This window comes from Antedon mediterranea, chromosome 7 (genome assembly GCF_964355755.1).
Source record: "Antedon mediterranea chromosome 7, ecAntMedi1.1, whole genome shotgun sequence".
NCBI lineage: Eukaryota > Metazoa > Echinodermata > Crinoidea > Comatulida > Antedonidae > Antedon > Antedon mediterranea.
In genome coordinates, this window is record NC_092676.1 from 28,255,610 (window position 1) to 28,273,621 (window position 18,012).

General features: G+C 32.3%; 1 protein-coding gene across 1 annotated transcript; it reads left to right on the top strand.

Moving 5' to 3' along the window:
• Positions 1 to 7,394: 7,394 nt before the first annotated feature.
• On the top strand, positions 7,395 to 13,113 carry LOC140055587 (transmembrane 7 superfamily member 3-like). Its single transcript, XM_072100923.1, has 10 exons — positions 7,395 to 7,541; positions 7,884 to 8,192; positions 8,524 to 8,707; positions 9,312 to 9,426; positions 9,548 to 9,737; positions 9,987 to 10,073; positions 10,886 to 10,966; positions 11,740 to 11,895; positions 12,086 to 12,183; positions 13,090 to 13,113. The coding sequence occupies exons 1-10, from the start codon at positions 7,475 to 7,477 to the stop codon at positions 13,111 to 13,113; spliced, it is 1,311 nt and encodes a 436-aa protein (XP_071957024.1). The 5' UTR covers positions 7,395 to 7,474.
• Positions 13,114 to 18,012: the final 4,899 nt, after the last annotated feature.

An 18,012-nucleotide genomic window follows, 5' to 3' on the forward strand; every position in this document is an offset into this window, starting at 1 on the left:
GACGAAACGAGAATTAGTTAAGCGACCACCCTTTGATATACACATTTTAGGTCCGTCTGACTGTGCCCCTAATAGGGGTTCTTAAAACAGTGATATAGTTTGTTGTGAAAGTACCATGGCTTGTTTAAAATATTGTTTATTCATATTTCATAATTTTATAATGCACAATTTGTATCAGTGTTTAGACTTTTTAATATAAAAGTGGCCCTATAAAGTGATCTATTTTCTTACTTTCTTTTCCATTGTCTGGCTTTTTTATGTATTTAATATTCATCATTTTGTTTCATCAGTTTACCAAAATAACTTGCATTAAGATAAACATTAATCTTGGAGAATGAGTGCACGCACGTCAATCTCAATCAATTGTATTTCCATATGTCCTTTCACCAGATTTTGTCAACATTTGACGTGATAAAAATATTTACTGTATATTATGATTATAATTACAAGCATATAAAATATGTGAATTTAATTACAATTACACGCCAATAGTAAATTATAAACAATAATCATATGAAGGCATACATAAACCCTTGTCTAGTTTCACTTATTAATTTTAAATTTAGATTACGAGGAAAACATAAATATTGATTTAGAATCATTGCGTTTTATTGTTTATTTACTATAATTAAATATTGTATTCATTATTTACAAAGTGTATTTTTGTTATTTTTGTTACCACGAACGATTGTGGATAATGCTGCTTCTTTTGCGGTACAGTGTTTGTTTGTTTGTGCCGCCTGCGGGGGCACTGTGTTTAGAGAGCGAATAGTGTGTCAGTCCTTTAGACAATAAGACCGATAGTTTTAGGGCATCCAAGATAATATCAGTATAAACAATCAAGAAATACAAACAAATATGTTTAAGATTACTGTAATAAAAGCATTTTAAGAATATTAATATACAAAAATAGGCCTATGAACTGTAAATTGTATCGCTTTCTCTTAGGGCGAGATCCTAAACACATGATGTATGTGACCAACACAAAGTAAAGAGGTCTTCTAACCACCTTTAACCATTTACAGGTGCTTTTAATATAGACTACATTCTTCTAATGACCGCGAGGAGTCTTTGTTCAACCGTAACTCTCATTTCCAGTAGGTCCTTGCTTAGCCATGGTCACTCACATATTCGGGGTACCAAACTGGCCTTCAATAGGAGTGAGACCAATCTACTATACAAGATTCAACCGCCACTAACTGCCTATGCACCAAATACCAGCAGGTTTTGTTTCAGCTGTCAATCATTATCACTATTTGGGTTCAAAATGGACTGATAATATAAGACAAATCTACCATGCAGAATGTCCATTTTTAGTCGTCACTCATCTCACTCACTCCCATCTCAATGGCTCTTTAATAGAAGGGAGACGTTTCATCTACCACTAACTGGTCCTTGCTTAACGGTCACTTATCTCTACCGATGGTCCAAAATGGTTTTAAATAGGAGGGAGAGACACAAATATACAATCAGGGCCATCTACCACTAGCAGGTCCTTGCTTAACGGTCCACTTCATCTACCCATAGTCCAAAAAGGTCTTTAATAGGAGGTAGATAGACCAATCTACCAGCAGGTTCTTGCTTAACGGTCCACTTCATCTACCTATAGTCCAAAAAGGTCTTTAATAGGAGGTAGATAGACCAATCTACCACAGGACCGTGCTTAACCGTCACTCATCTCTACCAATGGTCCCAAATGGTCTTTAAAGGGAGGGAGAGAGACCGACCTACCAGCAAGTCCGTGCTTAACCGATACTTATCTCTACCAATGGTCCCAAATGGTCTTTAAAGGGAGGGAGAGAGACCGACCTACCAGCAAGTCCGTGCTTAACCGATACTTATCTCTACCCATGGTCCAAAATGGTCTTTAACGGGAGGGAGAGAGACCGACCTACCAGCAAGTCCGTGCTTAACCGATACTTATCTCTACCCATGGTCCAAAATGGTCTTTATTAAGAGGAGGAAGACGTCCCATCTACAATCAGGTCCTTGCTTAACCGTCACTCATCTTATTACTGTGGTAAACTAATTACCCACTAGTGAGAAATTAAATGTTAAGTGTAAATATTGCGCGAATTCACTTCATGAACCGTTTCATTAACGGATTAATTCGACTATGAAAACAATGAAGTGTTAAGTGCGTTAATGTCAAATTTATTGTCGCGAATAAAAGAAGACAAAGTGAGTTTCCGTTTAGCCACATGCGAATATGGGAAATGACCTTTCTCATAGCTTGATTCCGTTGCTATGACTACTTTCCATCATTCAACTCAAATCGGAAGTATTACGTATGCAATTAGTATAATTATATAAAAATAAAAATTAACATATAGGGCCTAACTCCAAAAAATCACAATTTCAAAAGAAATATTTATACTTTGGTTACTTGGGTGTCCGTATGAAAGGATTTATAGAAATAACTATGGTAATAAAGAATATATTAAATTAATAATAATAAATGATGACAATCATATAGACCTAGTACAATCACTATTAATAGTAAAACTTCGGGACTTAAAGTGTCGCCTTGATCGGGATGTCCTCTGAGAGTTTGTCATAGAATGAAGGTATGAAATATAATTGTTATACGTCCATGGTCATAGTGTATATCGCTCGTTTCACAGGGAACAGAGGGGCTTTACCGAATAAAATTTGTAAACGTTACCTGAATTCATACAAATCATGTATGAACATCTAGTTAATAACAATAGGCTGATTTATGGTGGCCCATCCCTTGGTTTTTAGTTTTGTTTATGTCCTTTTTACTATTGTTAATAATGTCGTATATCATAGATATGTATTGTTTTCGCTATTTGAGTGTTATTCTTTGAAGTAAATGTATTTGTGAGTATGGAGCAAACCTTCGACAAGCAAAAGGTGAGTATGGAGCAAACCTTCGACAAGCAAAAGCTTGGTTTTCTCCAATTTGCTTTTGCTATTGGTGAATAAAAAATAATGTAATATCTTGTTATTTTGTCATTTTACATACATACTGGTTTGGATTGATTTATTTAAAGCTTCCAAGCTTTTTAATTCAATTTCTATTAAAGATAAGACTATCGATATTTTTTTTTTACATTTTGTCCATATTTAAGTCTAAAGTTCTTACATCTATTTAAGTTTGCCATTTTGTATGTTTCATGTTTTGTATTTTAATGTGCTTTTAATTTTATATTTATATCTAAAGAGTTTTAAGACATCCTGTAATTGGCGATCTTTCGCTGTTGGATGTGGTTGAAATAAAATAAATAAAATAAAAATAAAATAAAATAAATTTATTAGCTGCTGATCATTCGCTTTTGAATCGGTGGCACTCACAATATGCGATGCGGTAAAAAAAGAAGAAAATATTGAGAGAGAAAAAAAAAGAAAACATGAATGACTAAACTAAAAATGATTTACACGCAACAATACAATAATTCAATCATTAGGAAATATTGTGTGTACAAACTGTATCACTGTATGAAAGAGGGACACACTTTCCTTCTTAATTAAGCTATGATACATATTGATGCGGATGGTATAGACCACCGCGAGAGGGAAATGTTAAAAAGATATACATGGAGTATTGTATGTCTTGCTCTTGTATGTTGAAATTGAGTTTGCCAAATAAATGAACTGTGAACATGTCTGAAAAATGATCAAATCAAAACTGTGCATTCACAGAGGGAAATGGGAAAGTAAAACTTTAATATAGGCTAAGCAAATACTCATAGATTATCAGACAAAAACTGCATATCATACCAGTAAAATTTATTTAGGTTTCATAACATTTATTTACAGACTCTGAAAATAGAAGATAGAAAATACAATGCATTGCAATATAATAATGATATAAGGTCAGAGTTTGAAGGCAGATGCATGAAAAGATGAAAAAACATGAAACTATAAAAAATGACAAATAATATCTATCTATATATTCAGTAAAATAAGAGTAGAATTTTTATTATTCATTATTTTTTTATTTAACCTTTTAGTTAATGAATAAATACAAAACTATGTTTACTGTACATCATTTTAAAATAAAAGACACTGATTAAACAAATGAATAAAAGATTTCATAATAAATATCACTGGTTCATTAAATTGCAAATTTATTTCATCGTTTTACTATAGGCCCTAATGTTATGAATTCTTATTTCGGCAGACAGTCCGGCGCCAGTGACGTCACAGCCCCCTTGCACGGTATTGTCTTGATGGTTGTAAGTGATGGTTCTCCCTGTCAAACACCGTTACTTCAACTTCTTCCTATGTCAGTCTTTTTGTTTACATTACTTCCGTGAAGTCATTCGAGTAATTGTCCTAAAAGGTATCCCACGGATCTAACCCTATTCACCGGATGAAATTGAACAATACTTCAACGTGAAATTGAACAATACTTTCTAGAAAGTGGTAAAATAAAAGAGACATGAACCATTTCTTTATAGGAGGGACTGTAAATTAAATAAAACAATAGAGTGTGACAATAGGTGGGCTGTCATGTCTATTGTTTTTAATTCTAAGAACAATAGACGTGAGTGAATTTAACAAGCTCACCCACTGCCCTTAACACAATATTTTAAAGAAGACATCTGATTGGCATATGTCAATAATTTATCAAATATACGACCAATCAGAACACGAGAAATCCACTCACGTCTTATATAAACCCGAGGAATTACGATAGATGTTATATTTTTAACATACTTTTGGATAAGCATATCACATTTTGTATTAGAATGGCTCTTACAACTGTAGGCCTAACTGAGGAGATCATGACTTTCAAAGGACTTTCTACACCGCTGTCTCCTCCTTCAAGTGAGACTGGAAGTAATGGATCTTCTTCGCCTAGCAGTAGTCCAGTTAAAGGAACCAAACCTGTACTTTCGTATATCGCTCTGATTGCAAAGGCAATTCTGAACTCACCGGACTGCAGGCTTCTGTTATCCGATATCTATCAATATATCATGGACAATTTTCCTTATTACAGGTAGGTTATAATACATTTAGTGTTTTCATGTATGATACCAATAAACTTTCGAGTTAAAATCAAAAGTGTGAGGCAGTTTGCCTATTCATCAAATGCCTCACAATTTTTATTTTAACCCGAAAATGTTGTGATTTCTTGAATGTGTTTTATTCATCTGTACCAATTTCCTTAATCCACGTGGTATATAAGCCACGAAAATAAACAGATAGATACTACTACATGTACTACCAAAGTTATGCAAATGATTTAACTACTGATAGAGCAATGGTATAAATCGAACTGAGATTTCATGGTTCAGATATTTTTGTAGTAATTGTTATCACATATAAAGACATTGAGTTTGATGTCTTATCTATGCAATATTATTAATATCCATTAATAGTGTTTCTCAATGAGGAATTGTAATTTTTGATTTATATAAAAGTCAAGTCAATAACTTGATTGCGATTTATCGTACGTATTTTGTACATCGATGGATTAAGTATTCCTTTTTACGATCTATTCGTAAATATTCATGCTAAACGTTTATTCAAACAGCTGTTGAATAGTTCGATAAATTCATCGTTATTTATTGTTATGCTTTGCATAATTTAATATATCAATCGTTTTAATTAATTTTGGTTTTTTTTATTCGTATAGGAATAATGACAGAAGTTGGCGAAACAGTATACGACACAATCTGTCACTAAATGAATGTTTTATCAAAAGTGGGAGGAGCAATGATGGGCGTGGTCACTTTTGGGCGGTCCATCCAGCTAATGTTGAAGATTTTATGCGTGGAGATTACAGGAGACGAAGAGCACGTCTGAGGGTTAGAGCCACCATCACGGCTAAAGCATATGAAACGTAAGTTAGCTAAATATACATAATGTAAAATACAGTTTCATATGAACTCTAATATTCATGAAAATTAGTTTTTGTATTCAAGTTTTTAAATTAATATTTTCATATTATTATTTTCAATAATCATTATTCATTATTCATGAATAAGCAAACATTGATTTGTTACCGTTTAAAAAAAAATTAAATCAGCCCTATGATTAGTAGCTTGTTGCTAGTCAGAGAGAAATGAACATCTTGTTATAATTATTAATTTTAACATTTTTCCTGAATACACGTATGTCTACCATGATGAATCAAATACAATTATAGTATTACCAATAACTATTTTTTTTCCATTATTTTCTTTATTAGGTCTTATCATCCATATAGCACGCCAAGTCAGATGTATGGCAATCCAAGTTCATCTTACGTCACAATGACTGGAAGTCCATCATCTATGGTAGGATTGCCATACGCCAGTTCACCATACATGGCTCAGAATCCTGTTGCATATGATATGATGTCGTATCCAGCTTCGAGTAACTCAACGATGTCAACGGTAGCTCCTTCTTTAATCGCATCATCTTGTCCATCTTCTTCGCCTGGTGGAGCCGCTATGATTCCGTCATATTGTAGTGCAGCGTCATCGTTGATGACGTCATCGAATTCAAGTGCAGCTTCTCCGTTGATGACATCATCATATTCTAGTCCAGCTTCATCTCTCATGACACCGTCGTCATTTTCATGTGCTTCTTCGTCCTTGATGACGCCTTCATATTCTGGAGGAACCTCCTCCTCGATGGCTGGAACTTTTCCTAGTCCTTACCTGACGACTACGTCAGCAGCTAAGCAGAAAACAGGCTCGGGAGCTGGCGTGTGCCTGGAATCGATCACCCCTCCATCAAGCCCTGAAAACCAAGCACTACTAGGCCAGACAACACTTCTTAATGACAGGGCAATGACAGCTAACTATTCTAATACATTTACAACACATTCTAATGTGTATAACTGCAATCAAATGATACCACCTACCTCTTCATTCGTCCCGCCATTCTACTCTGCTGTCATCTGATGAGACGGCGCGGCAACCGGAAACTTAAGATCGCATTACGCATGCGTATGATTATTAGAGTACGCGCTTGGCCACCAAAAGCAGAAGTGTCTAAATTATTATTTATTTGTTTATTGCATTGTAAAGTAATAGTAAAAATATATATAATGTACAGAAATCAGAACTAGATATTTGATATATTTTTTGGATGTTTTAAAGCCATCATTTTGTACAAGTTTTTATATGTAAATTTTAAGTATTCGTTCTTAATGTAAGTACACGTTCTTAAAGTGTTTTGAACATTTTTATGTTAATTGTATAAATATTCGTCAGTAATGAATGAGGAGTTTTTTAAAGTATATATTGTTTTCGTATTGTATATACATTTTCGAAATAAATAGACAAAAAGACTAATTTTAATTTTCTATTGTTTATGTAATGTCTCTTCCCTGGTAGGCCTACTCTTTGTGTACACGTTGTGCACCGACTTAAGTTTTCAACTTTTAGATAACGATGAGGGCGCTCGACTGAAGAAAAAAAATGTAAACAAAGTTCAACATAAACATCATCATCACACGGCCGGAAAAAGAGTATTAAATTGCGTTTTTGCCCTAACTTCAAAGTATAATGACATGAAGAATTTATGCCTTTTTACTTCCTTATTTATTTTATTTAAAATTAATTCATGCAGTAAAATTAGTAAGTACTTGTTATTAAACTACAACCACAAAAAAAGCTAGGCCTAGCTAGCTAGGTAGCCCAGCTAGCTTTTTTTTAGCCTACTACCTTCTACAATCAGTCTCACAGTGATTCCTACTCTATGCTGCTGTATGTTTATATGGGGCCTAGGAGTACCTAGTAAAGTCTATGCCTAGCGGGTTGTACTGTACGTTTGCAAATTAATGATGGAGGATGAATAAGCCACTCTGTAATGCTTTTTTCTCTTTAAAATTTAAATTATAGTTTTAATAATTGTGACAGTTCATTTGTTGTAACAATAGTAAATACAACTAAAACAGTTTGTTCTTATTTTTACATTAGATCTTTCAATTCCAATTGACGAAACAATCAATGTCACAATTGAACCAAATGTCACGTATCTGGTGACGGTAGAAAACATCACTACTACAGCTACCTTTGTCACTATCCAGGGACACGCTTACCGAAATGTCAGTATATACGGTTCTACGACGGAGGTACCCTCAAGTGACACATCCATGAGCGGTTCGACTATCGGGCTTGTCTCAAATCTCCAATTAGAACAAGACACGGTGATTTGGTACTTAAAGAACAAAGAGGTTGTTGCAATAGATGTTCTGGTTATAGTGATGCAATATGGGGATGGGGCTGGTAAGTTGTAATGTATAGACTTGCTTCAAACTATAAAAGAGAATAACTAGATGTTACTCCATAAGTGCAACAAACATTGGAAAGCTCTGTCTACACTATCAAACTAATTTTACAAAAAAAGTTTGATGTACCCAATGGTAGTGATATGATGTCATCGAGTCCATGGCCATATCACTTAAAATTTGATATTGTAGACAAAGCTTTAGACCTCCTTATTAGTTTTACTTTTAGAATTGAACACCACAAGACAGATCAACAATACAGATTAAAATAATCTATTTTAAATTTGATTTCAATATTTATTTCCATCTATTTTTATATTACTTTACAGAATTTTCTATGCCACCTGTTCCTGGAGGTTGTTGTTTGACCTCTGACCTTGAGTTAGATCCTAACATCAAAGTTCTTCAAAGCAATTATTTCCACACATCAACGGAGTTCTCGCAAGCTAATGCCGGTGTACCTCGTGGATCTGATGAAAATGTTTGTGCCAAGAGTAACGCCCCTCAGTTCAGGTACAAGTTGCTGGGAAATTTGACCAATCACAAGCGATGGATTATTCAAACTGTCACTTGTCATTGGTCAACTCGCTTACATTACGTCTACATGGTTGTGTTACGTCTCTAGTAGGAACCAAGCATTAGAACCACTATGTTCACATGACAGTATCTTAGGAAAATTCTTGAATACAACATCACATGTTTGTCACATGTTACATGTGTATCATAGGAATTATTTTTATGGTTAAGGTACAAATGTCAGATTTATTTAGGAATTTGCTCACAATACTGTACAGCATAGTGGTATTGTGGATTGGTGCCACTATACTGGATTCAATTCCTTCTCTGATCACATATTACCAGGATTTGTCTCGTAGCTAAAACAATACACTACCTACACCTCATATGAGACTTAGTTTAGAAAGCATTGGTTTTTCCTATCTTATAATTCACAAGTCATATATTTATTGTTGGATGATGGGTGAATAAGAAGAAATTATGGCACTTGCTTAGATAAGAGGATCAACTAACTATATTACATAATATTACACTATAGAACAATCTTTAACATATATAGTTTTCAACTAACATGTTCACGTTTTAAAACTCTTTTTTTCAGGCTTTACTATGAGCTATATATTTACTACTTAACACGATTCGTTGACCGTGATGATTACTTTGAAGGAATCGAGAAAATGATGACAGTCGATAGAATTAAAGAAAATGGAAAAAAAGTAAAGTTGAAAAGTAGATTATGTTTGGGTTTTTAGGGGTTTCTTTCATTTTATTTATAGAATACTTTTTAAATAAACATACTATTAATACATTAAATATCATCTTTATTTTATTTTAAAGGTTTCCTCATACAAGGGTAAATTTCAGGGAGAGGTCATCTTAGCATCTATTCAAGGTCAAGGGGTCATTTACAATGTCATCGTCACAGATCCTTTGACCAATCACAGTATGGCAGCTTATGTTCCAATAGTGAACTTTGCTTGTACCTATACTCCTGATTATAACAATCAACCAAGTTGCCATAACATCTGTAAGTTCAACAAACTTTTAACGAGGTAGTTCTAAAATAAAATTTTACAACTCCCAGCTTTTAATAAAGTTGCTTATTAATTAGTCAGGAGCTGCCCCAATTTCTTGTAAATACTAAATCATTTTCTCAAATGCCTGTTATGCAGATAGAATGTGTTTTGTTTTTATAACGTGTTTCATATTAAAAGTTGAAAAACTTCTCTCTGCCTATATATTCAAATTCATAGATAATGTATTCATTTATTTTCAGTAAATGTTGGCTACATTGCGATGTATATTGGTTTGAGTATTTATGGATTTGTCTTGTGCTTCTTGGGTCATTACTGTTTTAAACTTGGTAAGTAAGATATTCAAAGTAGGTGATAAGATAAGATAAATCTTTATTGTCATGACCGCAACAAGTCGAACATGAAATTTGTTTTTCTTGTTGCTTATATTAAACATACAATACAGAAAAATATAACGCTTAACAGTAATAAATATTAATACAATATATAAAGAATAAAATTAGAAAACGTACATGGTTACAAAAGGGATAAAAAACTTAACTATCTTTGAAATGTTGAGTTGGATACATGTATTGAGTTATTGAGTATGCAAGAAGTTGATGCTTTTACCACCTCAGAGATGTTTTCGGCATTATTACTGTATTTTTTTAATGAATATAGTACTACATCTCTATATGAAACAACACTGATTATGTTTAAATAACATAGTATAAAACTGACTCCAAAGAGAGGCAAGCCATGATCCAAACATGGCTTGCCTCTTGTTATTTAAAGTCAGTTTAAAGCTCTGTCTACACTATCACACTTCATTGGACAAAACAATGTGATGTGCCCATATATGGACATGATGATGTCATATATCACTATCATATTTGGGCATATAACTACCATATTTGGGCACATCACACTTTTTTTTGTCAAACTAGTTTGATAGTGTAGTCAAAGCTTTATACTATTCTATATGAAACATTTTTTATACATTAATATACATGTAATTATTATTTTGACATGGTGGAATAAATTGCTACTATATATTTTCTATATGTTACTATACCCTTTTTCACCTGTTTCATGAATGATGGTTTTTGCATTTTCTGTAGCTAAAAAATATTAATATTTTACGTTTTATTTGTTTCTCCAGAGGTGTTTTTCTTTGGTGGTTTAACTCTAGGGATTCCAGCTTTTCTCATTTTTGCTACAAGTTCACATTTAACCACCGCTGGTAAGCATGTAAAGCTCTGTCTACACTATCAAACTTATGTGACAAAAAAAATGTGATGTTCCCAAATATGGACACGATGATGTCATATCATTACCATATTTGGGCATATCACTAACATAACATATTTGGGCAAACTAGTTTGATAGTGTAGACAGAGCTTTAGCCAATATTGAAGTTTCTATAAGATTCTAACATAATATTACTGTTTATGCTGTATGAACTTCCTTTGTGAACAAATAACTTGAATAACACAAAACGAATGTGTGACCTAGGCCATTAAGTCCAGGCCATGCTAGACTAATTCCAAGGATCTAAATCATACACCACCTGAACCATCCCCTCCCAACCACCAGTCTGTCTTCCATGTACCTAATGATGCCTAACAAATCCACTTAACTATTTCATTGCTATGGCATTTCATCCCAGTATATAGCATAGGTTGGCAGAAAAATGCTGTATATCCTCTGGTATAATCCCACCCCTAGAACATGAAATTGGGTCAACTTTGGGGTGTGGGACTATACCCGGGGAAACTCTAGTTCAGGGAAAAAAATGATTTTTAAACCATTTCTTGTGAAAACTCATCTGAACTGGCTAGAGAGTGGCCAACATTCAGACCAAAAGTCAATACTGGGACTATACCTGGGGATATGCCCATTTGTGAAGTCAGACATAAAGTAGGGGGTGGAGTTAAACCTAAAGTGGGATTATTCCGTAGTACCTAAATACAATTCTAATAGTTAAATTTTTTCTTTCTCTATATTTTGTTGTAGCTACAGTTACCATTAGCTTTGTATTTGCTGGTATGGGAGGTGCAAGTCTTTACATCTTATGGTGGCTATACGGTAAAGTTCTACCCACAATGCTCTTTGTGGCTCTCAACCTTGGTTACTTGTTCGCAAGCTGTGCATTCTTTATTGGACCGTTAGGTAACAACACTTTTATTTTAAAGTTTTTTTATGCATGGCACTGACAGGTAGTGCAGTAAAATTAGTGTGGTTATTTTCAGAGATTTTCAGATGTCTTCTGTCCTCCTTGGTGAACAGTACTAGCCTTCTTTTTACCTTCTAGAGCCATGTGTCTAATATTGTGAGTTATGTTTTTGTTTCATAACTTTAGGCAACATGAGTGTTTGGCAAGACAATGCAGCTTATGGGTTGACCTTCACAAGTGGCATGCTTTTAATACCAATCTTCCTAATTCCATTTATGCATAAGGTAATAAATCTCAATTATTAAGTTGCTTTATAAGTTATTGTTTATGTTCCATATTTGGTCATTTTGAATCTTGTTTTGTTGTAATTGCTCACAGAGATATTAGGTTCGCAGTAGAGACCCTAAAATGGCTGATGATGGCAAGAACATTCCATAGCTCTAAAGGCCAATTTACACAGACGAGTGGTAACGGTAATACAAATATAAAATCTTTCTTATTTCTTATGACCATTTACATACAGGCGGTTTCCTTTTCTGATTTTTTTGTACAGCGCCATGAGCAATGAATGTTGGAATGGCGCTATATAAATCGAACGATTGATTGATTGATTGATTGAAACCACTCGTCTGTGTAAATTTGCCTTTAGAGACACTTTACTTGACTAAGACTAACAAGCCAGCACATTTTGAGATGATTAGAGGTTACACTAGTTTGATTAGAGAGCATCCATAGCAACTGCATACTGTGAGAGGAGTGTGTGATTTGGTTTCGTGTCTGCTACCACCTATATGTATATATATTTTTTTTATTTGTCTACCGTGTGTCTTTGTTTGTAAATATAAATTGATGATAAATTGATGGTATCCAAATTGACAAGCACCCATTTCTTTTGGTTTCTTTTGTAAATTGTGAATTTGTGTCAATAAATGTGATTAATGATATGAGTGATTAATGTGATATTTACTTATTTGCTTATTTATTATGCGACTGCATACCTGTGAGGTGAAGAGGAAAATAATGATTTTGTGTCTGCTGCCACCTATATGTATAATTTGTTTTGCTTGTTTATGTGTTTGTTTCTGAATCATTTATAGTCTGTATATTATGTGTAAATTATTTTGGTGTCTGTTTTAATTTTTGAATTTTGTCAATAAATGTTATTATTTATTTTTTAAATAAACTTTCAGATTAATGTGACATCATTTAATTGAAGTGTAGTTCATGGAAAGTTATAGAATCTTATAAACAGAAATGTAGTAGTTAATGTGTTTTATTATTCCGTACTTCTTTAGCTGAGTTCATTAGCCACGGCAGTATGGGGTTCATATCTAATAATGAGTCTGGTGAGCTATGTATCAATGTCAACCCTTCATCTCATCATCATGTACCCGCTAGCTAGGACAGTGTACACTGAATTCAACAAGGATCTTATATTTCTGCCATACAATACACAAGGTAACATTTTTGCAAAAACATATTTATTCTTTCTGACAGTTGATCCAGTATTGATTTTATTCCAAGTAATAAGGAATGATTTGATGTGCACACTAGGTCTTTTGAATTTATCGGTTTTTATAACAATACACCAGAAGTACCTTATAATGTTTTATATTGACATGGCAACGCTGATGACTCGTATTAGACAAAGCTGTTTGTTGCTTCTCATTTATTAAATATTGATTTTATTCCAAGTAATAAGGAATGATTATGATGTGCACACTAGGTCTTTTGAATTTATCGGTTTTTATAACAATACACCAGAAGTACCTTATAATGTTTTATATTGACATGGCAACGCTGATGACTCGTATTAGACAAAGCTGTTTGTTGCTTCTCATTTATTAAATATTGATTTTATTCCAAGTAATAAGGAATAATTATGATGTGCACACTACCTCCTTTGAATTTATCAGTTATAACAATAAACCAGAAGTACATCATTATTATTATTCAATATTATTTTGCGGGTTAATGCTCCTGCAACATTGATCCATTATTGATTGTATTCAAAATGATATAGAGTGACTTTGATGACTAATAAACCTGAAGTACATTGTACATGATGTATATAGTCGTTGCCACAGCAACGTTCATTATTTATTTTTATTATAACAGTAGTAGAGTTGTGGCTTGGTGGCTACCAATTCGAGGGTCCTGGGTTCAAGTCCTGTCATATGTCAGGATTTTTTCTAATGACAATTTACAACTCCACTCCCTAAGACTTGTAATAAGACTTTGTTTATGTAAAGCATCTTGTGTAGATGTTTGTCTTGTGAACAAGATTGTCACCTTTAAGAAGGATAGTGAATGAATTCGCTTATGGTTATTGTTGGCAATTTGCCTAAATATATAAAAGAAAGAAATAAGGAATAAATGTTATCAAAAGAACTGAGTATGTCTAGAGTCCAATATAATTTCATTTTTTTTTAACGTAATTCTACAAAAACATCAAACTGTAGACCTATAAATCACAGACATAATTATTTACTATCTTTTGTGTGTTTCAGATATCATCATAATTGTGGTATGGGTGGTGCTCATATTTGCAGGATTAACTACACAACACTTTCTCACACGAAAAGACCGACGCGACTTTCCTGAATGCCCGGCCAAGTTATACGCCAAAACAAATGAATTTTTAAACACAGAACAACAACAAATTCCACCAATAGTTGACGTTACAGAACGAACACCACTTTTACAAAACACAGCAAGTTCAATAGATAAATATGAATGATATTATATGTAAAATTTTATATATAAGATTTTTTTTTAAATAAATAAAGCAAGGAAATCTATTGTGTAATTTAGCCCAAAACGCCCTCCCCTACAGAGACTTCAGAGGTTGTCTGCACCTATGTTTTTTTCATCAAATCTACAAAATGTCACTTACTTGCAAAATGCAATAACCTATATATTATTAACAGATAAGGTCTTTTGTATGTTTTGGATAAAAAAAAAATGAATTTACTACTTAATATTATGTCATATTATTGCTAACAGTTAACAGAGATAAAAATGTTTTGTCTGAATTATTCACAAACACCTATTATAAGCCATTTGAATATTTGTCAGCCAAAAACTCTATCGACACATTTTTCAGAGGTTGTCTGCAGCTATGTTTTTTCATCAAATCTACAAAAAAAAACATTTCTTCTTGCATCCAATCTAAAATGCTTATAGTATCCTGATTGTGGATCCTAGTATGTATGGTAATCAACACACATGACATTTACATGTTGTGGTTAAAAGAAACATATTAACCAACTTTCTGTTAATTAATTATTAATTATTGTGGACTTGATCTTGATAATGAATATAGTTAAGTAGCAGAGGTACACATTAGATCCAAAGTGACTTAGCAGTAATAACTTCATCGTGATCAACTACATTCATTACTGTTAGGCTATAATGTATATTAATTAAACAAAACCATACTGTTGTCTTGCCATTTCAAAACGAAATTATGTTTAAAAACAATTTTATTAGAAAAGCTGTTTACAATTGTGTTACTGTATATATACCGACAGAGAGACCCGCTCATTATTACCCGCTCATTATTTGATCATCCTTCTTTATATAAAGTATTTGTATGATAACCAAGCATAAATAGAATAAAATTAAGTTATATATAGTTGATAGATATCATAGCAATTTGGTTGTATATTTCTGGTAAAAGTATCACTTTTAGCAATTGGTTTAACAAATCTTCTAGCTTCAACATGCAAGTAGTATTTCTACTACTGTTAAAAGAAGCTTATCATTTTTCTTAATCAAAATGTATACTAGTTTGGATAAAAAGGTGAATACATTGCTTTATTTTATGATGTATTATGTATCTGTTTCTAGACAGCCCATCTCAAAATTGGTTTTCTGAGATTTTGCCTTTCTTAATTAATTTAATTTTGGTTTCTTATTTATTGACATAGATTATTTTTTTATTATTTTTTTGCAACTGAGAAAAGAAAAATAAACAAACAATAAAACAGAGAAAAACTGAAATGGAATGGAGTTAATATATACTGTCTTGCTTAACTTGTTCAGTACAGTTATTGCGATATACAATAAACCACTAGAATGATGATATAATCAACTCATTCCAACACAATATAAGATACTGTAGTTATTTAGAAATTAAAAATTATATATTCTGCTTTCAAACTCTTCGTATCATCATTTTGTTATTGTATTGTATGGTATTATGTTAGATTATGTAAATAAATGTTATGTAACTTTTAACAAAGTTATCATTACTGGAATTTGATCCATTATTAATTTGAGTGAGAATACAAACAATTACTAGAAAAGCAAGAAAACTTATTGCGTAGTTATAAGTTTAAATATTTGTCAGCCCAAAACGCCATCTAAAGAGACTCACCCATGTTTTACAGAGGTTGTCGGCAGCTATGTTTTTCACTGTCATAAAATCTACAAATAAACGTCTTCATTACTTTTTACATCCAATCCAAATTGATCACTGTATCCTGATTGTGGACGCTGGTAAGTAAGGTAATCAACACAGATGACATTTAAACATAAGTTGTGGTTAAAAGAAACATATTAACTAACTTTTACTGTTACTTATTGTGAACTTTATCTTGTTAATAACTAGTTACTATAAGTTAGAGAACAGAGGAGTAAACTTTTAAACCAAATTGATGAGTGCATTTCTTACATGAACAGTAACTGTGACGACTAGAAGTACATTATTAATTTATCATGAACAAGCACATTCATTGTTTACACGTTAGGCTATAATGCATATTAATTAAATAAAAACATACTGTTGTCTTGCCATTTCCATATGTTTAAACACAATTTTATTAAAATTATTTACAATTATTATTTTATATATGCAGAACAGAATGTTTAGAGACAGAGAGTCGCTCATTATAATTCAGCGTTGATCACCAGCTAGTAAATATTATTAAGAAAAAACATTTCTAGTAAATTTCAAAACAATTTCATTTCGTACGAATAATTCATCCTACAAGTAGTGTTTGTTGTTGCTATTAATTTGTCACATTATTTTTTTATATATTTTACGAATTATTGTTCCTGTCCATTATCGATTTTTATTTCATTCCATTCCATCGTCAAGATTATATATAATTGTTGTTTTGCCATTTACATGTTAAAACCAATTTTATTAGAGAACTGTTTACAATTGTATTACTGTATTGTATGCAGAACAGAATAATTGGAGACAGAGAGACTCGCTCATTATTGTAATGTAGCGTGTTTGATCATCATTTTTTATATATTTGCATGATAACCAAGAATAAATTATATTGTTTGTATATTTCTGGTAAAAGTATTATTTTTAGCAATGCTTTAAGCAATCTAATAGTTTCAACATGTAATAACTATTATTGCTGATAGCATATCATTTTCTTAATCAAAATGCATATATATTAGGTATGTTTTAAAATATTGGTATGTTTGGATAAAAAGGTGAATATATTATTTTATATTATGTATCTGTTTGGGATAGCCCATCTCAAAATTGGTTTTCTGAAATTTCGCCTTTCTTAATTTGCTCATATTATTGTTATCTTTTTATTGACATAGATAGACATATAAACTTTATTCGTCAAAAATTGAATATACTGAGAAAATAAAAATAAACTTGACTTGAATTGAATATTTATCAATAATATCGGTACTGGACCATCTGGTTTGAATTATGTTTTTTACAACTCAAATATTTCGGTAACTCTTACTTTTTAAATGACACTACAGACATTATGTCAAAAAGTCTAGTTCACCTTATAATGAAAAACTTTTTTTTTTTTTTGCAACTGAGAAAAGAAAAATAAACTTGACTTGAATTGAATAAATTGTAATTGTCAAGAGAGAAAAACTGAAATGGAATCAGTACTGTCTTGCTTAACTTGTTCAGTACAGTTATTTTAATATACAATAAACCACTCGAATGCTGATATAAATAATGTGAAAAGATAAAGATAATGCAGGGGATGTTCTAAAACATCAGGAGAAAATTGACACCTATCCATGGGTAACATGTGTTCCTGTTATTGCAGAATAATTGATGTTTCATTGTTTTACATAAATTGTTTCAACATCAAAGGTTTAAACGTTTTAAAATT